General features: G+C 33.4%; 1 protein-coding gene across 1 annotated transcript; it reads left to right on the plus strand.

Annotated features, from left to right (window-relative positions):
• Nucleotides 1-352: 352 nt before the first annotated feature.
• On the plus strand, nt 353-18,780 carry LOC111703447 (putative pseudouridine synthase C1A4.09). Its single transcript, XM_023475383.1, has 20 exons — nt 353-414; nt 640-681; nt 1,048-1,092; nt 1,411-1,474; nt 2,331-2,402; nt 3,001-3,085; nt 3,322-3,376; nt 4,069-4,101; nt 5,222-5,307; nt 5,766-5,895; nt 9,079-9,155; nt 9,367-9,459; nt 10,749-10,816; nt 11,059-11,117; nt 11,589-11,672; nt 12,168-12,268; nt 12,871-12,878; nt 14,623-14,680; nt 15,436-15,486; nt 18,550-18,780. The coding sequence occupies exons 2-20, from the start codon at nt 646-648 to the stop codon at nt 18,749-18,751; spliced, it is 1,407 nt and encodes a 468-aa protein (XP_023331151.1). The 5' UTR covers nt 353-414; nt 640-645; the 3' UTR covers nt 18,752-18,780.
• Nucleotides 18,781-19,088: the final 308 nt, after the last annotated feature.

Consider the following 19,088-nt stretch of genomic DNA (forward strand, 5'->3'; position numbering starts at 1 on the left):
TTGTCCTTGGCCTTGTTTATGTCCTTGGACTTGTTGTTTTCCTTAGTGTTGTTCTTGTACTTGATCTTGTTCTTGCAGACGGAACATTGGTCAGTCTAAGTGATTCTCTCAGGGACAATCATATTCATTAAATAGTCAAATACCTAAATCTTGAAGATTATATATTGTATGTGTAAAGAAAATCCGCAATTGTTACTGTCAAAATGTGNCCCCCCACTAAGTCAAGAATACGAGAGGTCTAAAATCGTTGTTTTGGAGGCCTTCGGCTAAGTAGTTTTCCCATCCATTTAATCATCCTCCCGTAATCTCCCGGCTAAGGAGTTATTAAAAGTTATAACTTTTCGTTAGGATTTGAAAAAGCAGGAGCGGGGAAGACCAAAAGAGGAAAAGTTTCTTCACTTCTCACTTTACAAGGAATTCAATCAATTCAAAATTGAATCGATCTTTGACTTTTTGGGATAAAATTTTTTGAACTAAATAATAATCATTAAAATTTAGATTTTTAATTAGACAAAAGTTTTGGTAGGGTTGCACTTACCAGCGAACAAAAAAAACTTCTTTGTGAACACTTCTTTTTAAGTTTCTTTTAGTAATACATGATTGATTGATTGATTGATTGATTGATTGATCGATCGATAGGAGAATATGGGAACCTCAGAGTGTATTTCTAAACTTGCCAGGGTAATTATAACAAGCAGGGGTGTAAANAAAGGATATTTATTAGTAGTTTTTAATAAGTTCCACTGATGGTTTTCTGGGTTTGATAAAGTATAATTCTTAAATTATCAAAGTATTCAAGATAAATCTATAGAATAAAGCTCTTCGCTCATATAATATATTTGTATGTTAGCTATAGCCTGCCAGTGAGCTGAACCAAATTGGCTTAAAATTTTTAGGAACCCCCTTGGTAGCCTGGAGTAACAAAAGCTAAAAAAGATTTTTTTCATAACTCGAATTTTTTTTTCACAGGTACTTCAGCTGGTAGTTATTATTATTATTATTATAAATATTTTTTTAAATTATTAATTATAACTATTCTGATTTCAGAACTTGAGATCTAAAGATAGGTTTTTCAGCTTTGCAGGCACTAAGGTAACAATGTTATTGTTAATGTTTACCCCTTCCAGATAACAAGCTTTTAGGGGAAATTTCAAAAATATATAACGATTTGTGTACCCCTCTACATTTAACGGGGTTGTAATGGAACATTAAACAAGTTTTCCATTATAAAAAAAAGATTGGTCATTGAGTAAAGTATTTGTTTTCTAAAACCAAATTATGGGGTGCGATAGATTAGATCGACAATTGGTATTCTAAGAATTTTGCCTAGTGAAGTAAGTAAAGGAATATAATTCGGGGAGGATTTTTAGCCAAATATCTTATCCAGAAACCTTTCATACAATGTTCCAGGACAAACGAGGCCGAACTTTGCAGAGAGTTGCTGTTTCTCTTATTAAACCGGAAGCTCTACAAGGTATAAAATAAATAAAAAGCAAAAATTCTCAAACTTACTTCAAGGACCATGAATGCAAGGATGGCAATTCTTGAACCTTTTCCTGATAGATAATATGAAATATATTGACGTTTTTAAATTCAACAAAGTTTATATGGGTACTATTGTGAATCGGGCATTGCCATCTTTGCATTGAGGGTCTCTTAAAGTTACGCTTACAGTCCCTTTCAGTCCCAAACTCACTTCACCTAAGTGTGTCAGTTTCTATGAAAAACTTACTAATCCAGTAATCAATCAATTTACCCATGAACCAATTACTTATGTACTGGATATCTTACTAATCTATTAATCAATCAATCAATCAAACATAATAACTAATTACCTACGTACTGGAGAACTTACTGATCTAGTAATCAATTAAGCAAGCAATTAATCAACAAACCTATTAACCAATTACCTACGTATTTGAGAACTTACTGATCTAGTAATCAATCAAGCAAGCAAGCAATCAATCAACCGATGAACCAATAACTTACGTTCTTGAGAACTTACTAATCTAGTAATCAATCAATCAATTAATCAATCCATGAACCAATTACTTACTTACTTGAGAACTTACTTATCTAATAATCAATCAATCATTCAACCCAAGAACCAATTACTTGCGTACTTAACAACTTAATAATTTAGTAATCAATTAATTAATTAAGAAATCAATAAAGAAGTCAATCAATTAATCAACCAATAAATCACTCAACAAATTACTTACGTACTTGAGAACTTGCTAATCTAGTAATCAGTCAACCTATTCATCAATTACTTGTGAACTTACTAATAACGTGATTAATCAATTAAACAATCAACTATGTTCTCTAAGATGCTGCTGAGAGGTTGAACAAGGAGAGGGGAGGAGGAGTAGCTGTCGGTCATTTCACATACCATCCACAAGGTTTTTTTTCTTTCTTTCTCTTTTTAAAATTTTTTTTAAATAGTCTTTTCTTTTTGTTTCTTTGTCCTTCTATCAATCTTTTTTTAAAATTTGGTTTTCTCTTTCTATCTGTCTGTCTTTCTTTCTTTCATGCGATTGATTGGCTTTTAATTGTTTAATGAGACTGTAGACTAAATTTCAGGTGACCCTAAGTTTAATTGAACCCTTCCAATTTTTCTTTGAATATCAATATGGAACATAGCTGTGTTTTTTCTACTTTCATTGTGCTAAATTCGGACATTTTTCTTCATTGTTTCTGCAGTATAAATCTGAAAATCACTTTAAAGGAGAACCCACAGTGAAAAGAAATCTATTTTCATTGAAGAATAACAAGGATATCTCATTCATCCTGTGTTAGAAACAAGTTTAAAGGGCACTGTTACAATTTGAAAATGCCACTCAATAAACGGAGAAACACTTGAAAATATGTCTACAGACCCTTTAACGTACTGCAGGATTGAGACTAGGAGACCTTCATTGTATTTCAACCTACAGGTCGTTGTACTTTGTCTGTAGGTTGATTTTTAATAATAGTAATAATAATAATAACGTACTGCAGGATTGAGACTAGGAGACCTTCAAGGAAACCGGTTTAGAATGGTTGTAAGAAATATCGAAAACACTGCTACTGAACTATCCATTAGGAAAGAACAGAAAATATAAAAATTTAACTTTTTATTTAATTTTCCCTAATTAAAGCACCTTTTAAAATTGACCCCATATGCAATATTTTTCAAATGTCTACCCACCCTTGATATTTTTATTTTCTTATAGATCTGCCATGGAGTACTTATTTTTATTTTCTTACAGATCTACCATGGAGTACTTATTTTTATTTTCTTACAGATCTACCATGGAGTACTTATTTTTATTTTCTTAGATCTTCCATGGAGTACTTTACTGATCATGGTTTTATCAATTACTACGGAATGCAGGAAAGCTTTTTAATTACATTATTTTTTCAGGCATTCATGTCACTTTTTCTTAATTCTATCCTTTAAAGGTTATTGTGCAATAATTTTTATCTTGTACAATATTTTATTTATAATAATTTATTATTTTTAATTTTTTAATTTTATAAATTGGAGACAGTTGATACAGAAAAATACTGATTTGCTTCATCTTCTTGTCATCTGTTGCCTGTCCCTTGTTCTGATAATTTTGAAAAAAAGGAAAATTTGTGGAAACCAATTTTTGGGACACTCTTTTTATTTATTTGAGTGTATGATATGTATATCTTCAGTTTTCTTGTTGACTCAGTTAGCAAATTTATTGCGGTAAAATAGGAATGTCTGAGCTTGCACAGTTGATGCTGATTTCAGCTCAGGCGGGTGGGTTCTAAGGGGGGCCAGGTGGAAAAAAGGTTACAGCAATTGCTGCTTTGAGTTCTTTCATTCTGTACTCTGAGTTTTGTGTCCAAATCCTAGTTCCACCTAGTGGTCTTAAAGATTTTCTGTTTTCTACGATGAATTTCTTTTAAAAAATCAAGATGAGTTTTGACTTAACCAAAATCTTACAGGGGTCATATTAGGTCTGAATAATATGGGCCCGAAAATATTGTAGAATGTACAAGAGAAAATATTCATGTTAAAAATAATTTTTTTTAATCGATAAATTGCTTCTGCAGAGGTTTGGAACATCGGAAATATCAACACACAAGGAATTAAAACATAAGTTATTTGTTAAACAAAATTATTTTAACTTTATATTCTTAGTACTATCATAAGTTTACTGAGCTGACAACTTTAAATGGTGGATATCGAGATCAATGCTAGATCCTCTCTTTTTCTAATCTCCAGACTAATTTAGTCTTTAGTTTTATTTCTAGAGATTAGAGATGCGCTCTTTAACTTTTGAAAAACAGGTTTTTAATTTTTCGGCATTTGTGGTGTCATATCAATTTGAACTAATGATCAATTGAACAAACGTAAGTTTTGGATTAATGCTCATCAAGACTAACGTCCAAAATGACTACAGTCCTCAAATATGATAAATATGTTTTTGATGAATTAATATTAACATGATTAAATTTGTATTTGTTATAATGCTTTAAAAGCCGGATTGTGAACAGCCGACCTTAGTTCAATCGGGTATTAGTCCAGTCGATGTAGCATCGTATCTGTAATTGTTATCAAACATAACTTTCTTACAGTTGGGGTATCCAAAAGAGAGGATTAAAAAGAAAGTTAAAAGTGTGTACATTGAATACTAATATTAAGCAATCGGTATTAAGGATATCCCATTCTTAAGTTTTCAGCTCTGAATACATTTCAAAAGAACTTTCGCGTTGTTTTAAGCAACCCTTCATTTAAAAAATAGCATATAGGGGATTCACAACAGTGCCCTTTAAACCTTCTTGCTTAGGCAAAAATAAAAGAAACTTGCAGATTTGTGAAGCAAAGACAAGGAAAGAAGTTGGCAGGTTTCAATACGACAGTGTCTTCCTTATTGTTGCTCAACTAAATTTGCAAAGGCTACTATTGTGAATGGGGCATGTAGTTCTTTTTATTTAGAGCTCACTTGAAATAACGCAGATTAATGCTTGATCTCGATCTTTTGTTAAACTGCTGATTAATCTAATCTTTATTTGATATCCCGCATGTTAATTATACTCAGAAAGGGTTGAAGGGAGCTTTGATCAGGGGAGGAGTAACTGAAATAAAGAAACTATAAGCATGAATTCTAAAATTAAATGGGCCCACAGTTGATATCGAGATTAAGCAATCTGGATTATAAGTTTCTAACACAAAATAATATTTATGTTTTTATTCAATGATAAGATTGGTCTGGCAATATTAAAGAATGATTTCCAAGGGGCCATTGATCTAATCCTTGCTCCCCGTCCCAGCCAATACCATGATCTAAGGTATCTAACTTTTAATAAATAACCTAATGTGACTGTTAAGGTAAAATTAAAGGGGTTAAGGGTAGGAGTTTGAGTAAGGCGTTTATCTTTCTGATGTCGTCGTCTTGAGAAAATTAATATATTACAGTGTCCAAGTTATACAACAACCATATTTGAGCCCTGTCTCAAATTTAAGCCCCAGCTCAAATTCTTTAAATTCGGCCTCAGATCATATTCTGCAAATACGGAACAAATCTGAATAATACGATAACCCAGAGGTGCCTAGAAATGTTAGAGACGCTCCTAATATAATTTGAATGTTTTAATTTGTCATTTATAGGTTTCTTTAAAATTATACAATGTTCTTCTGACGACTTTTGGCCGCTAGGTGTCTATGCCAAGCAAAATCCTTGAAATATCAAGAGCAGAGACAACAAGCGGTGTCCATAAGTTCCTGATTTGATTTGATTTGATTTAAGGTTTGTTCTGACAAGTTATGCAAAAGAGAAGAATGCTAAAGAAGCCTTTAACTCCCTGAGTTACCGTCTCAAGGGATCAGTTGAGGGAAAACTACTCTCAGGCCTGGCTCATGCTCATCAGAATGATAAGGTTTGTATTTGTAAGATTAAAGAGGGAGTGCTGGAGACATAAATTTTTCTTATTATTTCTCAGCTCACAGAATTAAAGTTCCCGTATTGAACAAAGCAGATCTGAGATGTAAGGCTGGACAAAGTTATATTAATGAACAACAAAAACCATTAATATTGAAATATTTAATGAACAGAAATAGCTGTTTAAAAAAAATTGTTTTATAAGAAAAGGGTTGTGTCTAAAATAAATAATGGCCATTTTAACTAACCGTTAATGAATGGCTTGAAAAAAAAATATGATCATGTCCAGTCCTTCTGAGATGGCCCATTTTTCCATTTCATATTTCTCATGCACATGGTTAAATATTAGATCTTATAAGTTTTTGTTCTCATAGAGAGAGAATTATTTTTATTTAAATGATTTTCCATCTTAAATAGTGTTAATGAGGTTCCTTTAAAACCTTCATCTAAACATGAATTCAAATCAGAATTTTATGGAATATATAGATTTACAAATTTATGAAAAATTAAGAAAAAATATGCGATATGGATTATTACTCATTTCATAACATGTCTTTAATTTCAGAAATGCATTATCATATCCTTCAACATTCGAATTGTTATGTCTTGTATTTATTATCAATATTATTATCAAAGGACAGCCCATCATTCAATGAAATAGGGGTTGGCGATCCTAGCTGCCAATATCCATTGGCTGACTGGACCGCATCACCCTAGGCTTATACTAGGCGATCTACTCAAGACAGCCCTATTGCTGGAGACTCCCTAAGTACCAGGCGGTCGTTCAAGACAATTCCAACTCTGAGAACTCTCAAAAAAACATGTGGTCTGCCCAAGACAGTTTCATTCCTGGAAACTCTCGGAAATACAGGCTGTCTGCCCAAGACAGTTTCATTACGGGAAACTCTATGAAAATCAGGTGGTCTGCCCAAGGCATTCCTGGCAACTCTCTAAAATCCAGGCAGTCTGCCCAAGACAGTTCCAACTCCTGTGAACTCTCTAAAAGCCAGGTGGTCTGCCCAAGGAGGGAGGGAGTCCAGAGTTCCTCAATAGTAATCACCGCCACCCAAATCTGTTTTGCGGCAAGCGCTCTCCTCAATTGGTATTCTCCACCATCTCAATTAGTAATCACCGTAAAATTTTGCTTTCTGTGATTTGAATTTAATGCACTTTTAACACAATTTTCGACATCTATCAGGGTTTTATGGCATCTGTATTGACTTAAACTAAATTTTCAAATTATTTTCAGATTTGTTTTGTCAACAAAAACTGAGATTTAAGGCACAGTTCATTTTAGCCGAATCTTAGATCCAATTAGCCACTTTAATGACTGCATTTCATGATTGGCGTCAATATACTAAAAGGTCAGGCTGCCTGTTTACTAAAAATTATCTCATCCCACGCAAAGTAATATTCATCTCCATTTAAAAGATATTTTCAAAAAACCTTTACAGTGTTTAGATTTTTGTAATTGCCAACTCGAGTTCAACATCTACAACAAAACTAATTATACGCATAGAAAGTACTTAAAATTTACTAAAAATTATCTCATCCCACGTAAAGTAATATCCATCTCCATTTAAAAGATATTTTCAAAAAACCTTTACAGTGTTTAGATTTTTGTATTTGCCTACTCAAGTTCAACATCTACTAATAGAAAGAACATAAAATTTTGAAAAATTAGTCTCATCACACCCACTACTAAAAATGAAGTATTTAGTCCACTAATAATGGGTTAAAGTTTCCTCTCTATATAAGGAGTTTAAAACAACATTCAGAGGAAAATGCCTCAAACATTCTTAAAGCAAAACTTGAAACTAAAAAACGTAATATATTTCTAGTACTTAGTGTGGCATATTTATTGATTTATTTTCGAAACTATGGAGCAATAAAGAAAGCTTTAACAATATTGTACACCATAGGGCCATTAAAAGAGGTCAATATGGTCTTATTTCTAAGAAATTAACGATTTAATGTTATGCTTTTTTGGGCTGATTACTATTTGAGGTGGTGGAGATTACCAATTGAGGAGCGCGCTTTCCACAAAACAGATTTGGGTGGCGGTGATTACTATTTGAGGAACTCTGGACTTCCTCCCTCTCCCTCAAGACAGCTCCATTTCTGGGAACTCTCTAATTACCATGCGATTTGCTCAATTAAACATATTACCTTTCTTAGTTATTCATGAATCTTGACAAGCCAGGCCTTCAGAATTATAGCCATTGGTTTACCCCAGTCCAGCAGCTGCATTATATCTACTCCATCTCCTCCAAGGTACAACCGGAGAACAGCCGGAGAGCAGCTTGTACTGGGTTATACCAAGGTCGCTGTCTTTGTCTGTATACAGCTGGACAGTTAAACAAGACATGTGACTTGTAAAGTGCTGTCCTTTTCTGTTGTACTAATGTGCAGTGCGGGCAATATATTGTACCTCGGACCATACCGGTTCTTGGACTGGTTCCCCAACAGAGTATTCCTTGCTCTCACAAAATACAGTGTCCTGCTTTAAAAGGACGCTGTCATGTGACTGTAACTTGAACCAGCTCTTGGGTTAAGGTACAACCACCATTGGGGTATGCTCAAACTTCAGCCATAATATGGCAAACTGAGCAATCCCTTCATGTGAACTGTAGTTTGTTATGATTCTAACTTCAAATTCTATCCTCATTTTTCCACCTCCATTTTTGTCATCATAACTTCGTTCTCGGTAGTATTGAGTCCAGGAACTGAAAATGCTCAAATCATTGTTTGCACCAAACCAGAAGTGGGTTTCATCCACAAGTCTATTTGCTCCCCATCCATTATTTCTGCAATCTGCTGCTGCTTTAGAACACACCCCAGACCATTGCTATTCCAGTAGCATATTTTTGGTGGAGTTGCTTTCTCTTGCACAACCTTGTTTCTTCTCATCCTTTATGCCTTTGCCCTGGCGGCACTACGGTTTCTCATAGTTTTTGGGGTTCACCAACTGCTTAAGTTGTTATTTGAGCAATGCACAATGCAAATACATAGCAAACTTTTACTAAAGGTTTTTCATCCTTACACTGCAATTATATCATAGTTTTTTTACTGTTCACTAATGTTACTATAATCTCTTAACAGTTCTTGTAAAATTGGAACCTTTCATGGATGCTCCAATGTGACATCAAATCATTTTATCTGTTACTCAACTAATGTTTAGGTTAATGCTCTGAAAGGGATCCCTGTTGGTATTAGACAAATGTACGGACATGCTTACCAATCCTACATTTGGAACAGGTAAATCAAGGTTTTCTTCTGTATTTTTATTATGCTTCACCTTTACAATAGGACTATGACAGGAAATAATTGTTTATTTTTAATTGGTATTAGAATTTCAACTTAATCTCTAGTAACCTGGGCCTTTTTTTAACAACTAAACAATAAACAATGAAAAACCTCAAAATAGAGAACGCAAAGAAGAAAATATTTACAATATATTCCTGTTCAGACTGGTATCAAAGAGGCTGAGTACTATTGGTGAGAGTGTACTGGAGGGGGACTTGGTACTTGACCTGGAGAATCCCAAGGATCATGAGAACAGGGATTCAATATATATATAGTCAATCATTTATTATAATTATCATACTAGGGTGTATATATTTCAAGAAGTACCTTCTCCCCTTGGCGGGGGGTGGGGGGAAATAAAAAAATTTGACATCAAAAGTCAAGGTTTTTGTCTTTTTTGATCATTTTTCTTAAATATATAATTTTTCTCCCTAAAAATTGTTATATTTTCCCAAGTTCAGCGAATAAAGCTCTAAAAATCTTTTGCGTTCTGTGCTTAAACATACCTAGCTTCTTAGTGAAAGAGGGGATGGTGTTTAAAGGGATTGAAAGTGTAATTTCAAGAGACCCTCCTGCCTCCATGCAGAGATGACAATGCCTGATTTACAACAGTACCCTTGAAACTTGAATCTGACCATTAATGTGAAAGATTCCGTTGTTTTTCTCACTCAAAAGTATTTAATTCTGTGAGTTTCTCCATTAGCTTCTTCTCAAGGAGAAATGCACAAGTCAGTTTTCAGAGAAACCGCAAATGAAAATAAACAGTTTAAAGGAACAAAAACATTTGTAAATCGGACATTGCTATATTTAATTAAGCTGGGTCACTTAAAATTACGCTTACAGTCTCGGAAAAGGGGGAGGGTGTCCAGGGTAGTGTTATTCAACTCTTTTTACTTGACATTCAGGCGTTAACCTCGTTTCGGAGTTATTCAAAACATTTTTTTACATGTTAGCAGAAAAAGAGGGACTTAATTTTTTTATCTATTGAAAAGATTATCCTTGATATACTATCTAACAATCTTTTCCTAAAAAATAAGTCCGTCTTTTTCTCGTAGCATGTAAAAAAATGTTTTGAATTTGAAGTCGAAATGAGGTAAACCAATAAAAAGTCTAAAAATTTAGAAAGATTAGAAGTTCTTAATTCGTACTTCCGAAAGAATCTTTTTAAAATCTATTTTTAAATTAATGACAAACTTAAGTAGTCACTGAATTTTAGTATTTAATTCCATATAAGTGCGTATATATACAGGATTAATTCGGGAGGGGGGGGGGGATGCAAGTTAAAATGTATTTGTCTTGTGTTTCATGGTGAGAATGGACTAAATGAAGATATTCTGATAGTCTTTTTTAAATTTTTTTATGTTGATAATTTGATCTATGTTTTAATTGTAAAAAGGGCTTATTTACTCTAAAATAGGGCTTTGTCGCCGGCGTGTAACCTGTCCACCGTCTCCAAACTAAATCTTTGAAAATAAAAATTCTTTTAAAAAGTATAAACCTCCTTAAAAGTCATGATATTTGAAATATATTGAAATTATATTGAAGGATAAACTTGAAGTATGTAATTGATCCAAGCTTACATAAAATAGACGAGGTTTATATACCGCTACCAGGTAATATATTTCTTTCAGGGGGAACCATAATCATAATTTGGCCCAAGATCTGACACTTAGAATCACTTTGGGCACTGGGCAAGGTTTTAGAATAAAATCAATTAATTAAAAATTTAACAAAATTTATTTTTAATTTTTGAAGTGCTTTGAATCTTAGCCAAGATAAATCCTTTCTTAAGTTTAGTATATTTTAGATTTGACATTTATTTGAAATCTTTATAATTTATTTTTAAAATTCTAAGGTCACACCATAAAATTGCCTAAGAATGATACTGCTCAATGGATGATGGAAATTCTAAAGGTGTGTACAAAACTGTTTAATGTGTAATTATAATGAAAAATATTTCAGATTGACGGACAGCTTCCAGTTCTCACTACTTTAGTTCTAATTACTTTATTTGATTTTAAAAGGGACTATAAGCGTAATTTCAAGTGTTCTTTCATTAAAAGAGTGTTATGCCCGATTAACAATGGTACCCTTTAAACCTTTAACTGATCATGTCTGAAGACCCTCATTTAATAGAAGGTCACTTGAAATAATGCTTATTAATAATAATTTATTCAATAAGAATATTAACTATAAAGTCAGTGGTTGGTTTGCTATAGTTGACCTATTTTAAAGGAATAAATGAGAAAAATGTAATACCCCCCCCCCCCCTCCCTCCGTGGAAAATTTGCAAGTTGGTCGACAATTTGACAAAATTAATAAAGTTATTGATATATAAATCGACTAAATTAATAATGTATTGATTGATTGATTGATTGATTTTAGGAGGATGGTTTAGTCTTAGAGAACTTTAAGAACTCTACAAGAGAGTACGATCTGCCGGGAGAGTACAGGAAAATAATCACAAAGGTTTATATTTAACATGCTAAATTGTAAATATATATTTTCTTTTGGCATGTCTGGGTGAATTGCTGTTTGTTTACATCCAATAAATGTCAACACGGTTGAACCGATCGGGCCCAGACTTTTGTTTGAACTCGCATGACGCCAGGAAGGATTTTATTTTTGAAAGATGAAAAATAAACACAAACAAAATCCGCGAAAACTTTTGTTTATTATGCAGAAAAAAGGCGACTTCAACAGCAAATATTTGAATAATTCCTCTGAATATTATTCGTTCCTTTCCAATTTACCAACTAACCTTGGGTGTATACTGTGTATATTTAGAAGTAAACAGGAGTACATTTAAAAATTTAATTTCCCATTTTATTGCATTAAATCTCATGTAATTCAGAGATAAAACCCTGCGCCATGCGCAGATATTTCTGGAATTTTCTTGGAATGATTTTTATTAGAATAAAGCAACTATAAATGTCTGAACAATATCTTTAATTTCTTATGAAGGCTAGTGATCTATCTTGGAACCTGGTGAAGTATAATCAGCAGGAGGAGGATCTAGTATATTCTGATCTAGAACAAGCAACTAGTGATAATAAGAGTCCCAGGAATTCAGTCAATATTTTTACCTAAAAGGGTTATAGGGGCTCAGCCCCATCCCCCCTTTATCAGTGGAATCTATGGTTTTACAGAGGCCGAATTTAAAGAATTTAAACCGCGTTGCTGAACTGCTGATACCGGTTCCAATTGAGCGCCGGCTCAAGTCTCGAAACACATATTAAAAATTTCCAGCTGAACCAACCATGTTTGAACCACAGTTCATGTTCTTTGAATTCGGCCTTAGGTATTTTGTGGTTTTCTTTTACTCTGATCTAACAATTTTTTTATTAAAATTGCTCTCCTTATGTTGTCTTCTTAGTTATCATGATCGTATCATGTCCTTTTGTCAGTTTTAAAAGATCTCAACACCTCCGACTATTTGCTATTTAAAATATCAAAGACGACATTCAAGTCGTCTTTATACTGTCAAGTTTCGTGTGAAACCCTGTAGCATAATGAATTTTGCCAATTTAAACAAATGCTAGAAAAATAATAAATCTGAAAATAACTCTCTTTTTCTTTCTCTTAAATCTCTGTATTTTGTCAGTTAGTATTTTCTTTTTTGACGAGATTTTATCTTAAAAATATTGACTTAATCTGTTGACTCCAGAAAACTTGGTAAGTCTTTAGTTTTAATAATATAATTGAGTTTTAAAATAATACTTTTCTTCTTAAATATTTTGATTAAATGTTGTTGAAATTGTTTCATGTAATGTAAAAAAAAGAAACTTATAATAAATTACATCATGTAATGATGTATTATGTACAATGTACAAGTACATTGTACATTGAGACCCATATCACTGTGGAATAGGAATGAGGGGGGGGATTAAAAAATGTTTAGGGGAGGGGAAGCATCAAAAATGGTAAATAAAACTTTTAAATATTTCAACCCCTCCGCCATAAGGGGGGGGGGAATTGGGAATTGAACATATCTGTAAACCCCAAAGATTACATATAGGAGAGAATGCTTTTTGATGAGTGAGTAAGAATTTTAAAAACGCCCCTGATTTGGACAATTATATGGGGGGTACTTGCAGCTCTGATTTCCCTGATTTGGACAATTATATCTGGGTCCTGTAGCTCTGATTTCCCTGATTTGGACAATTATATGGGGGTACATGCAGCTCTGATTTCCCTGATTTGGACAATTATATGGGGTCCTGCAGCTCTGATTTCCCTGATTTGGACAATTATATGGGGGTACTGCAGCTCTGATTTCCCTGATTTGGACAAATATATGGGGGTACTGCAGCTCTGATTTCCCTGATTTGGACAATTATATGTGAGTACTGCAGCTCTGATTTCCCTGATTTGGACAATTATATGGGGTCCTGCAGCTCTGATTTCCCTGATTTGGAAAATTATATGGGGTCCTGCAGCTCTGATTTCCCTGATTTGGACAATTATATGGAGGTCCTGCAGCTCTGATTTAGACAATTATATGTGGGTTTAGAAGCTCTGATTTCCCTGATATGGACAATTATAAGGGGGTCCTGTAGCTGTGATTTCCCTGATTTGGAAAATTATAAGGAGGTCCTGCAGCTCTGATTTCCACGGAGTGCTTATTAAAGGGACTTTAGACGTAATTTTCAGTGACTCCATACAAAGATGGCAATACCCGATTTACATGGTGCCTTTAAAAGTCTAATCAATTATTGATTAGATATCAATGTTTATAATTTCGAAAACTAATTTTTTTCAATTATGGTTTCTCTCCGAAAGTTTTGAACATATATTTATTAGTATGAATATCTAGCACATCTATACAAGTTTAATAACTGCCAACTACTGAAATGCTACAACAATCGGTGGTGTATTTTTCGACCTACGCATATCCTCTATATTACACTTCTGACCTACTTGCACGTGGTTTTCCAGCTGCTTTTTAGCTGCTGTAGGTCTGTTAAACTATAGGTCAGTTGCACCTTAATTCAAAAAACTTTTGTTTGATCAAACCTACTGTAGGTCGGATGTACAATTATTTGTAGGTCGGATAGTCATCGATTGTAGGTCGTATTTATACTTAAGTAGGTCGGATACATATGCATTTGTAGGTCGGATGGTCATCAATTGTAGGTCGGATTTACACTTTAGTAGGTCGGATATATGCATTTGTAGGTCGGATGCACACATTTGTAGGTCGGATGGTCATCGGTTGTAGGTCGGGTTTACACTTTTGTAGGTCGGATATATGCATTTGTAGGTCGGATGGTCATCCATTGTAGGTCGGATTTACACTTTTGTAGGTCGGATATATGCATTAGTAGGTCGGAAGTTCAGTATAGAGGATGTTGCGTATAGACGATGCAACATTACCTACAAGAATCCCTTTACCTGGTAATAAGTGTACACTGTACAGGTGATGAGACTGGTAAATTTACTGCTCTTGTTCTCAATATGTCTCTTCCTTCCTCAAGGTTAGAATTCTTCAACAGTTCCTCTGTTATTCATTCATATACAGTGAGAACCAGAACACTATGAAATAGAATCAAATTTTAAGTTTTTAACGTTGAAAAGTCCAATGAGTATAAGTTACAGCAATTATTCAGTGGAAACAGACCCATTGCACTAAATTAGTGATTTAATAAGCGTATAGTAAAACTATTTGTTTTGTAACAACATCAACATAAGTATTGCTGTAATGTCGTCTTCATATTCCTCTGTTTTCTTGTTATAACTGTAGTTTGTGCTTTAGTTCATAATAAAAACCAGAGAGCGTGGTCAAATTGAAATCCTAAAATTTAGCTAAAATTAAAAACGTAGTTTAATACAAACAAAATTTAGTTTACCCGGCACAATTTTTTTCATGATTTTTTTATTTGGATTTACCTTGGCAGTTTTTGTTAAGATCATATTATTTTTGATCGGGTGAAGGGTAAAAGTATAGTTCGTTTTTTGTCCATATTTTCTATCAAGATCAAAGTTTGGTGTAGTGTAAGGAGATCAAGTTTATTCTGAACAGTTGCATTTTAATTTTTGGCCCTAACAGAAGATATATGCAAAAAACTATCTAAAAATATGCAATGTTTTAACGATAATTTTCCATTTTTTATAGATTGCAAAGTTTAACAAAAGCAAATTTTAACATAATACAGATTTGAAACCTTGGAAGTTTATAATTGTTTTTAAACCCTGTTATATCGGTAGAAGTTTAATACAACTTTTTATTTAGTTATGCTACCATGGCACTCAGAGAAATAATGCGGGTCAAAACAGATTTAAAGTAAGATTAATGAAAACATAAATATTTTCTTCAAATATAATTTATTTTCTGGAAGAAAAAAGTTTCCACAATATATATATTTAGCGCTAAAAAAAGTGAGGGTTTGTTTATTTGCGTTTAGGGAATGTAAGTGATCTTTGGGGGCAAAATAAATGAAGTTTTGGGTAAAAGTATCAAAAAAGGTGGAGAAAAATTGACAAACTGTAAACTTGAAAAATTTCATTCAAATTGCAAGGGCAGGACCTTAAGCATTTTATACAATAAACATGTATAAGATTAAAGAGTTAAGGGGCATAATTAAAGTTTCATAGTCTCTGGGCTACCCTTTTATTAACAGGGTTGCTCATAAAGGATGAGGCTTTAATGACGACCTTAAACTTTGGTTACAGATATTTGAAGGCTAAAAGAACTTTTTGCCACAAACTCTACAATTTTCTAACCGCTTTATCTTTGGAACCCGATGTCGTAGACCTTTGATATTTTAATCAATTAATTGTGTCAGATCTATTAGTTTGAAATATTAAAGGATTGGGAAATCGGAGTCCAAAAATAGAGGCGGGAGGGGGGGAGGGGCAAAAACCCAGTTCCTTTGGGGTTCTGCTAGATAATTAATGATTCCTGAATGAATGTATTTCTAATGGGAAAACCAATAATGGAAGTTTTTGTTTTATTATATTTAGTAATGTACAGTGCACTACACCGTATTGCGCATTTAAAAAGGAGAAAGGGAGGGATGAGTACTTTAAGTACTTGCTAGAAAACTATCAAATTATTTAGCAGAGGAATCTTATTATATCTATCTCAGGTTTCATAGATTTACGTCGAATCAAGAATTTCATATTTCTATTATTTTTTGGAATGGCTTTCTGGATTTTTCCGGATTTTTCATATTATAATATGTTCATATCCAGATTCAGATGCATTTGTTACATTTCAGTTGCTTTCTTATGAGAGGTTAGAAACTCCAAAAGTTGTCTTGAATGTTAACTCTCAAACACTTCTGAAAATGGACCATCAGGTTTCAAGTCAAAGCATCTAAACTTTTTCTTTAGAATATTTAAATTCAGTCTACTGAGTTATTATCTCAAGTTTCAGGAAATGATACCTGGGGAATTTTCATAGATAAAGATAGATTGCGCATAAGACGACATTTTTTATCTTGAAAGATATAAATGTACAGAGATGTTTTGAAGATATTCCTACTATATAGATTATCTAGGTCAGTTGTGAACATTGGCTGTTCTTATGTCATTGAGTACTTGTGGTGTACATGAGTTCCGTAGAGAGAAATTTAAGTTAGTTTAGTCCTTCTCATGTCCTTCTTCAGTTCTCGTCAATATGATATATTGCTCAGTGAAATAATTTGATATTCTCAAAATAAAATTCTCTCCTGAGTGGTTTAATAATTATGAAATCCATTAAAACACCAAACCACCCCGCTTATCATTGAAGTACAATTTGACCCCTAGAAGTATGAGTTCGCGGACTGTACAATTCTTGGTGATTTTGCGTACATAAGCTATCTAATCTATGTTTATTTATATATGGGAATTTTGAGTAAATCCTGTTTTAAGAAATCGTAGAAAGTGCATTTACAGGATTAAAATCAAACGTAACTGTAGTTTTTCAGACATAACTAAGTTTTTTTGTGTTTTTTTAGATTATTTTTGAACCGTAAATGGTAGGTTGCACAAATCTGAAGTCATAAAACATGTTGTAGGAAAAAATCAAAACCCTAGGTGAACTGCATGACTGCCTAAGTACTGCCTTAAAGAGTTTTTAATCGAAATCAGTAAAAATCACATTAAAAACCGCTTTTTCAAGTCGTATCTAGACAGTCATGGGCAGTGGACTTAGAGCTTTAATTTTTGCTACAATATGTCTTATGACTGTTAAAGAAAAGTTATATAATTTGGGGACATTGCCATTTACGGGTAAAAAGATTCAGTCTTGATACGAAACTTATATTTGATTTTTTACCTGTAAATGCACTTGATTTCCGAGATTTCTTTAAACTGGACTCAAAACCCCTTGGTGGCATTTTCTGAAACTCGAGATTATAACTCTCATAGTCATAGCAATTGTCTTTTCTTTCAAACTTAACCAAATTCCGACCATTTTCCTTATAAATGTACCCGTCCGACGTTTGTACTGGTCCGATGTTTGTACCAGTCCGACGTTTGTACCAGTCCGACGTTTGTACCAGTCCGACGTTTGTAAGTCTGACGTTTGTACTGTCCGAGCTTTGTAACGTCCGGAATTTGTACTGGTACCAGTAGATCAGCTGCATTTAAATACAGGGTGTCCCAATAAACATGGGAATTCAGTGACGAATTCGATATCGTCTTATCAAATAATTCTTTGATTTAGTATAGTGATCCTACTGAGAAAGCTGTGATCTTTAAAAGTTTCGTCTGCTATGTTCACATTTGTTTGTTTATGTTTTGACTGCATACGGTTGAAATTAGTAAAACAAGAAAATTGCAGTATACAAACAGAGTAAACTTGTCCGTCTTCACTGTTCATCTTGAGGAGACATTATAGACACATTTTTGCAGTCTTTTATCCTGTTCATAAAATAAACTCTAGCAGACATAATACTATTATGGCATTTGAAATTAGGTATTACAATGCTAATTCATAACAAAGACGATATCGAATTCGTCACTGAATTCCCATGTTTTTTGGGACACCATGTATATTCCAATGAAAAAATTTCGGTGTTTTTACTTGAAACCTGATTGATCATTTTCAGCAGTGTGCACATTGAAGTGTATCAGAATGCATCTGCCCTCAATATTTGTTATCTCCTGTACAGTTCGAATATCGGAGCATTTTTTAATTTGGTTGCTAGAATTAGAAAGGTTAGGAAAACATGTATAGAGCTTTGTCACAATCGCTTAAATAACAATATATAGGATATTTCAAAGAAGTAAATTTATAAAACTCAACCTTTTTAATTCAGTTTTTTATGGTTGCTTAGATAACGGTTCAATCAGGCATTCAACAATATAAATCAAAGATCAGTTGAAATGTTGTCCCTTCTATATTTCCTATTCTAAGATCAATGAAGAGTACTGAACCTGAGGAGGAGGATTCAATGATCCCTGCTGAAGATGAAGATGAGGAGGAGGGAAGAAAATCCTCAAACTCTGTTGCTGGTGTACACTCAGACCGTCCAGGCGGGGGTGTACAGCGAGGAAGAAATGATAACGGCAATGGAGGCCAAGAACCATGCAGTAAGCGACCAAGAAACCGTTACTAACTAATGGAATAAATTTTTTACTAAGAGAATTTGTCTTGAATTTCAACATTTTATTTTAAGATTTTAATGTTAGTAAAGAAATGAAGATAAGAAATATTTGAGTTGTAGTAATTTTGCAAAGCTGTCAAAATTTGTAATCTTGTAAAAAGTTTGTTCCAAACATGAGATGAAAGTGGAATCAGTTAAAACAGCTCGTTTATGTTTTCGGATTAGCAAAAGTCCAGAAATTTTAGTTGATATTTGACCTGTCAACAATTACAATGATGATAAGTATCTCAACTAAGTGGGGATTAGCTCCATATAAACTGTTTCAAAAATATCACAAAATGTAAAAGAG

Source organism: Eurytemora carolleeae, unplaced genomic scaffold (assembly GCF_000591075.1).
Source record: "Eurytemora carolleeae unplaced genomic scaffold, Eaff_2.0 scaffold512, whole genome shotgun sequence".
Taxonomy (NCBI): Eukaryota; Metazoa; Arthropoda; class Copepoda; order Calanoida; family Temoridae; genus Eurytemora; species Eurytemora carolleeae.

Bases quoted from the DNA above. Each gene is read 5' to 3' on its own strand.
- LOC111703447 (XM_023475383.1), top strand. From the start codon at position 646: ATGGGAACCTCAGAGTGTATTTCTAAACTTGCCAGG. The intron at 3,377-4,068 runs GAAAGCTTTTTA...TTGCTTCTGCAG, and splicing joins TCAATTACTACGGAATGCAG to AGGTTTGGAACATCGGAAAT. The intron at 5,896-9,078 runs GTTTGTATTTGT...ACTAATGTTTAG, and splicing joins ATGCTCATCAGAATGATAAG to GTTAATGCTCTGAAAGGGAT.